Genomic DNA, 7,785 nt, shown 5'->3' with positions numbered 1-7,785 from the left:
GGACCAATGCTTATTTATAGGAGGGTACTCTGTAATCCGCCATCGACTGTTATAGTAGGGGAGCCCACGAGGCTAAATGGGGATTTACTCGAGCGTCGTAGAGACCTATTGGGATGCAAAGCTTAGATGATAAGAAGAAAAAAATGTTATATGATATATACCTTTACATCGGTGGGGGAAGCGGCTATAGATTTTTAAATATGTAAAATGAAACTGTTGCATAGACAAATAATCAAGGACAAACAATTATAGTTCGGCCATTCAGAGAATGCGTTCCTGACACGTCGCGATTGAACTGACGACGTAATAACATTCATTGATTATTGATATAATAATGTTGTTTTAATGCTCCTCAATTGTTAAAACGGTAAACAACCAGCAAAAATATTTTTATCGTAACTGCAACGCCATTGCAAAGTTACGTCGTCAGTTCAATCGCGACGTGTCAGGAACGCATTCTCTGAATGGCCGAACTATAATGTAATGTATGAACGAATGCCGACCGTCGTCGGTGGTGTCCGTGAGCGCAAGACTGGTCTATGCCCCTCTCGCCCGGCGCCCCCCTCGATGCACCGCTCGCCGCTGCGCCGCTCGCCACGATGACTCAGAAGCGAGTAGGCGGCCGCTATAACCTTTGCCGAAGGTATGTTGGGTTTGATTCCCAACAAACGCGGAGAAGGAAATGTAGGCATCACGGACACGCAGCTGCACGCATTTAACTTTATCGACGAATTTTTGTTATTTCGGCTTGCGGAAATCGTCAGATTATATATTTTTCATTATTCTTGAATTATTTCCTTAAATATAAAAAAAAATTTAGCTACGCTCGAGAATGTCGAGATGACGTTTTTTTTTACAACTTTGTTGCCCTCCCCTTTTTTTACGTCACCCTCAAATTGTCAGATTAGTGGAATATACACTTTTTAGGATGTAATTAACTTACCCTACCTTAATCTGACGCGCTCGAGAATTTCTGATGGTCAATTTTTTTTTACTAATCTGATCCTGTATCCTTAACGGGCGGCCTTATATATGGGCCTCATGTTTTGTGGAGGTATTTAACCGGGTACAAGGTATCCCCCTGTATATTAATCTGCCGCGCTTTAGTAAATCCCGAAATCCCCGCTTGGGCTCCCCTACTATTAAGTTTTTTCTCAGAGTAGTATCATGCAACCGTTAGCTGGACAAAATATAAGTGGTACCGCGCGCACGACGTTCTCTATACTCTATATCAAAACATCAATCTATACCCAACTTAATCAGTTCAGCCATTTTTAGAGTGAAAGTGTGATAAACTGACTTTCACATTATTTTATGACCTCTGGGATACCTATATCTGCTCAATTTTGATAGTACATATGTACCCATATAAACATGAAGCCACATTATTGAGAATAGGCTATATTTACTAGGGTTGGAAAATTGTCCCTGGTATGTAGGCAAAACAGAACCTGTTAGTAAATAAAACAAGCTTAATTTAATATTCAATTATTATAATATGCACATTTTGTAAAATAACCAGTTTCCTTACATTATTAAATTAAAATATTTTGTATTTACAGTAACTTTAAATGAAAAATCTATTAAAAGTGGACTGATTCAAAAATATATTATATATTAAAGCTTATGTACATAATGCACAGGTTGACTTAGGCCTCCGCAGCTATTTTCACTGGAGTCTTCTTGACTCTCTGAGGTTTTTCTGGTTCTCTTTCTTTTGCAACTTCAGGCAAGTCCTCTGTGGGCACATCTGGGAGCTGGTCTCCCACATCCAGTATGGCCTCCAGTTCAGCTTCAACTGCATCATCATCCTCTTCAGTCAGTTGTCCAGAAATAAGTTCATCTATCTCCTTCTGCTTCTCTATGCCTTCCCTAGTTTCATCCAAAATCTTTTCAATTTCATCAATATTTAGGATTTCGTTCACCTTTTTCAGTGCTTCATTTCCAACTCTCAAGCCATCCAGAACCTAAAAAGAATATCAATATTAAAAATGGATGTGAAATAAGTCTTTGTTCTAATCTTCCGCCTCATAAAATAATCTTTATCATTATAGAACTGAGTGTCATTTTAATATGGCATTGTTTTTGGCAGTGCATAGAACTTATAATTAAATAAATTACTGCTTTTGAATTTATAATAAATTAACTATTCTAACAAGTCATGTTTGAGAGGAAACTACTCCATACCACATAGATGGTATGGATTATTTACTTAATGTTTTTGTTAAATATGGATTTCTATGTCATACACAATACATACCTGGACTTCAACTTGTGCGAATTCCAAATCATGAGTAAGCTGTTCTAATTTTTCCAATTGATTATCAGTATTTTGTAACAGTTTCTCTTGATATTTCTTCTTTCTCAAAAGCAATTTTGCTCTATCACGTTTTCCTTCATCTAAAAGTTTCTTAGCTAATTGCCTATCTCTCTCGAGATTGAGTTCTATTTTCTTCTGATATTGTTTTAACTTATCTCTCTGTTGCTTTAACTGAAGAACAGCCTTATCTTGTTCAGTCACTCTGCTTGCAGGTTTTTTATGCTTACCGAATAAAGAACCCATTGTTCCGATGCTTAAATGCTAGGCATATATAAAACCTAATTTGTTGTCTACCTAAAACTAGGAACTCGACTTTTTTAATTATAATTTTATTTTATCTCTTGCTAAACAAACACCTTCAATTAAATTCGTATCAATATGACAGTGACGGATGACAGAACTGACTTTGACAGTACGTAAGTACCTGTGTGGTACGGACTAAAAAAAATTTGGAGAAAAAAACTGAATGCAACTTTAGTACTCAACAGGGGGTGGTCCAATTTACTATTTTGGACCATCATTGAACTTAGGCGCCACCTAGAATTTAGATAAAGCATAGTATTAGGCACTTGCAAGGAGCTTAGGCGTGGATACTTAATATTTTGTTCGTATTGTTGAAGACAAAATATAGTAGTAGTTAGCAGGACACGCGGATGAAGCCGTGGAAAATCGGCTAGTAATTTAATAAGATAGAACGAAGAGATAACTGTTATACCTACACAACAAACATGTAAACTGACAGCAAGCAATTTTCGATAACTGCTATATAATCTCTGGTAATTTCAATGTTTTCTTTTCTGTGGAATACAAAAAAAAATTAGTGATTTCAGATTTCAACTATCGTTCAGTCGTTCATTCATTCATTTCATTCGGTCATTTTGCGTTGCATGCGCTGTTGAAGGGCAAGATTGTTTTGTCATTTCGTTGTAAAAATCTTAAAATTTAAATAATTTTATCAAGTGTACAATTGTATGCATTATCAATAAAGTGTGTTGTTAGATTTACTGTTAATTTAGTCTTCTAGTTATTTAGGTTGCCACAATGGCGGTGCTGGCGGCAGCTCAGCTGCTTGATGAATTGATGGGCAGACATCGGAATACAAATCCGAATGAAAAAATCAAAAAGCCGAATTGGGAGGATCCCGAGGTACGTTTTTATTTAACTTTCCAAGTTATCTCACACATTGATTTTAAAATGTTAGGTACGCGGTACGCCGCTCGATAACGTTTTGACAAGTCGATAAAAAATGTATAAGAGTATGAACACGATACGGTAGATTTGGTTGGTTGGTTGGTTTCGTATTATTTCGCTTTATTTATTAAGGGAAAAGTTAAGTGAATGTTTTAGAAGTTTGTGTTATACTTCAACACATATTTCCTTTGAAGACTAATTAATTTGTTGCTGTAGGTCATTCTCATAGTTTTATACCCTTTCGGCATTATTACATGAGATATTTCATAACAAACCTATCGAAAATGGGTCACCTTATTGGGTTATCTATAATTTTAGAGAGCATGGTAAATGTTCTTTTCACTTGTTTATAGCATTATTAAATCCATATAAATTGTAATTGGCTACAGTAAATGCAACAATGCTAGTAGTAGATTGTACTCATAAGCTCCTAAAAAAATGAATAATGAAAACTCTCCTTTTCCAGTACTGCAAATATTACATGGTGAAGTTCTGTCCACATGATTTGTTTGTAAACACCAGAGCAGATCTTGGTGCCTGTCCGAAAGTTCATGACGATGAAGTCAAAGAGCTGTTTGAGAAGGCAGAGTCCTCGTACAAGAAGGCACAATACGTGGAAGAGTTCTTACGTTTCTGCCGTCACATGATCAACGATGTTGAACGTAAGTACTTTTAACAACCACACTTCTTTCAATAACAAACCAATCACTCACAATTGATTTCTCAAATCTGCCTTATGGCCTCTCACTTTGGATTTCATTGTATAACAGTGATAATTTTTTTTCTTTTCAGGAAAAATCCAAAAGGGTAAACAAAGGTTAGAGTTAATGAACTCGAAACCTGATGGTCCACCCATGACTCAAGCACAGACTGAGAAAAACCAGGAACAGGTAGGAACCTTTCTATCCTTACATTCGGTTTTCAATTCTTCATGGAATTATTTTTTTTTGCTTCTTTTTCGTGTTTACATCATCAGGTTCAATTGCTATCAGAGAAGATAACATCATTAGTACAAGAAGCAGAGGAAGCCGGAACGCGTGGTGATGTCGAACAAGCACAAGGCCTTATGAAACTCTGTGATAGATTGAAAGAAGAAAAAGAACAACTATTGAAACAACAAGAGAACAGGTATACTTCTGTTCCTACTTCAATTCAATCAATTTATTTCTTTAATATTTTTACAGACCTATTTTTGCACAATATAATGGCAAACTAAAATGGAGATGGAGAATAAGTACACAACTTAACTTCTAAATTTTTTACTCTTGTTATTTTCCAGTCACTGGTCGATGACGGCTGAGTTAGCAGCAGCACAGGAGAAGCAGATGGAAGTGTGTCCAGTGTGCGGCGCGTTCTTGATCGTCGGTGACGCACAACAGCGCATCGACGACCATCTGTCTGGGAAACAACATGTCGGGTGAGATGGATAAATAAGTGGAAAAACAACTTTTGGTTAAGAGATGTTGTATATTTATACACTTTATAAATTTTAAATAACTTTTTATCTCAAGGAGATAGCTACATTATGACTGTTTTTCTTACTTTTTTACCCATTCGTGTTACAGCTACTTCAAACTGCGGCAAGCCTACGAAGAAATGAACGAGGCACGCGAGAAGGAACAACAAGAGAAAGAGCGAAAACGTCGAGAAGAGAGAGAAAAGGAGCGCAGTGCTCGTAGCGGCGGCCTCGGCTCCGACCGACGCGACCGGGAGCGTATGGAACGCGACCGGGAGCGCGATAGGGACAGGAGTGAGAGAGGAAGCGACCGCGGGGACCGCAGCGAGCGATCCGATCGCGACCGGGAAAGGGACAATGATAAGAAAGAACGCGAAAAGGAGCCCAAGGATAAGGAGAGGGAACGGGATAGGGATAAGGAGCGTGAGAAAGATAGGGAACAACGGGATCGTCATAGGTATGTTTTGAATGCACAGGAGAAATAATTTTGTAATTTTATGACCACTTGTATCGGGAACTAATGATGGGTTAAACAGGACGAGTCGTGAGAAGACCAACCGCCACGAGGACCGGGAGCGGGAGCGCGAGCGAGATCGTGATAAGGAGCGAGACAGGGAACGTGACCGCAAACACCGCAAGGACCGAAGTTAGTATTGTTTTGCACTAAAAATGTTTGACCAGTATCTGCATACACAGAAATAGCAATACACCAAAATGAGTCCCCTACCTACACAGAAATCTTAGTTATTTTATTGTTGTAGGATCACCTCACGAGCGCTCGCGGCGACGTTCCCGCGACCGCCACTAGCAAAATGTCTGAGGTATCACAAATGCGCCTGAAATCGGTAAGTATACAGCGACTCGCTACACTCCCTACCCTACCAAAGCGAAACGTCCAGGTACCCGCTACAATGTACACTACCCCATTCTCATTCACTACTACTTGACGACAGTTAACCATCATTCTGATCTCAATGTTAACCCACACTGACACTACTCAACCCTCTCCCCGAAAGATGAGAAAATTAAAAGTAATAAAGTGAACACTGTTGTTTTACAGCTTATATGTAGCATACCAAAATATTACTTCGGTATATGGCAAACATAATGGGGAGTAATGACACCCATTGCACTCTCGATTCGATAGTTGTCGTCACACCGACGGACTTGGCAGGTATTTGATTGGAATTTTGAATAGTTGCCGAGAGCCAACAAGGGAGAAGACTTATTTGTTGATCGCTGTACATTTGTCTATCACAACGAATGCATCAGTTGTGTGTTAAGAGTACGATAGCGATCTTCCAATATGATCCCTTCAGACGAGCAGTACGCCTCGACGTCGTTTTGAGGTATTTCACCATGTTATGTTTCGCCGTCGTCATTTGTCGCCAGTCGACTCGTGCCGATCGCACTTGCCAGGTATTTGTTAGGCTATGCGTTCTTCTGATAAAGGCTTTTGATGGGGAGATGTAAATGTCATTAGTAATGAAATGTTTTTATTTTGATATCGTGTCTGTGATATTAGGTCATGTAAAAGCAATTGATTAAATGTAAAGTTTTAAATTATTTCTTATTGTCGTTGCATTGCAAACACATTCAATGCCATGTTACGAAGACTTTACGGAGCTTACACATTGGTGCTCTTTGTATCACATGGATGCTGTTATCACATCATCTACTGTGTATTTCCAGGTACCCGAATAATGTTACGCGAGACATCAAGTTTTATTTTGTCTAAATTCTTACATTTTCCTTGACATTGGTTTAATCTTTCCAAGTGCACTTAATTACATTGAAAAACTTTATGTCATGCAATCAATTAACCTGAACCCCGACATCCACAAGGAAATGAATTGTCAATGACTGTCTAGCATTTATTAAATTATTATTAAGACCAACTGTGATTTTACTATAAAAAAATATTATTGACAAGTCAGTTCCGCATTATCCTGCTGCTAAGTACCCGTTACTAGCTTGCTCCATGGACTTTTCAGTTGGAAAGCCATAGACGAAGAACTCCGGATCGCGCTGCAACCACCATCACTGTCAAAGAGGTACTTTTGAAATTAAGCACCCGTACAGAAGAGGCGAGGCGCGACGCTGTTCCGGAAAATTCTACATTCGGCCATCGGTTTCGAGGTGACATAGAATAGTCACACGTAATATTAAGAATTTCAATGTTAGCACCAAAAGTATTGGTTTATAAAATGCATGTAGCCCAAAGTCCCGCGTTACAACGGACTTGATATAATTTACGAATAGATATTAAATGTTTGTAACAGTGTAGACACCACTGATATTCGATCTTTAGGAAGGTCACTGTTCTTTTCTGTAAACCAGTTTCCTCTGAGGAGTCATTCAGGTATTTATCAAATTATTTTTTATCTTTATCGTAAAAATGTTAACATTTAATTGTGTATGTTTGGGATTGAGCTGATAGCGTATGTCTTGAAGGAATAAACCATGAATTTAAAAACTTTAGTTTTATTTTGAAGAATACCTCTATCCCCAACAATATTCTACGAGCAGTAGAAAAAGGTCCTGTACTGACATAAAAATGAATTGGCGACAGTTTGCGAAAAGTAAGAAGACTTCTTGTGAGATGAAAGAAACAAATGTTCAGTCATCTGAAGACTCGATTTAACACTTTCGATGCACACATTCGAGTCGAACCATAGTTTATTCCTTATGCCCGCAACCCGAATACCGAGTCGTCGCTATGTGTAGCTATAGATGCATGTGCTCATGCCCAGGACCCGAATAGCGAGTCCATAGCTAAGTAAGCTGTAAGGGTTGTCAAAAGTAAATAAATGAAATC

The 7,785-nt window shown here is 38.4% G+C and overlaps 2 protein-coding genes across 3 annotated transcripts; one reads left to right on the top strand and one right to left on the bottom strand.

Moving 5' to 3' along the window:
* Nucleotides 1-1,583: 1,583 nt before the first annotated feature.
* Nucleotides 1,584-2,731, bottom strand: LOC124633053 (charged multivesicular body protein 6-A). Its single transcript, XM_047168147.1, has 2 exons — nucleotides 2,261-2,731; nucleotides 1,584-1,967 (listed from the first exon to the last, which is right to left on the bottom strand). Exons 1-2 carry the CDS (start codon nucleotides 2,561-2,563, stop codon nucleotides 1,650-1,652), a joined length of 621 nt encoding a protein of 206 aa, XP_047024103.1. The 5' UTR covers nucleotides 2,564-2,731; the 3' UTR covers nucleotides 1,584-1,649.
* Nucleotides 2,732-3,172: 441 nt separating this feature from the next.
* Nucleotides 3,173-7,443, top strand: LOC124633249 (luc7-like protein 3). Of its 2 annotated transcripts, XM_047168422.1 has the most exons (9): nucleotides 3,173-3,466; nucleotides 3,978-4,173; nucleotides 4,304-4,401; nucleotides 4,488-4,639; nucleotides 4,791-4,928; nucleotides 5,077-5,424; nucleotides 5,504-5,613; nucleotides 5,729-5,812; nucleotides 6,962-7,443. In XM_047168422.1, the coding sequence occupies exons 1-8, from the start codon at nucleotides 3,362-3,364 to the stop codon at nucleotides 5,773-5,775; spliced, it is 1,194 nt and encodes a 397-aa protein (XP_047024378.1). In that variant the 5' UTR covers nucleotides 3,173-3,361; the 3' UTR covers nucleotides 5,776-5,812; nucleotides 6,962-7,443. The 2 variants fall into 2 exon arrangements, with proteins under 2 accessions (XP_047024378.1, XP_047024377.1); XM_047168421.1 differs by having other exon boundaries at nucleotides 5,729-7,443.
* The last annotated feature ends 342 nt before the right edge of the window (nucleotides 7,444-7,785 follow it).

Source organism: Helicoverpa zea, chromosome 9 (genome assembly GCF_022581195.2).
Source record: "Helicoverpa zea isolate HzStark_Cry1AcR chromosome 9, ilHelZeax1.1, whole genome shotgun sequence".
Taxonomy (NCBI): domain Eukaryota; kingdom Metazoa; phylum Arthropoda; class Insecta; order Lepidoptera; family Noctuidae; genus Helicoverpa; species Helicoverpa zea.
This window is presented reverse-complemented; position numbering and strand designations above follow the sequence as displayed.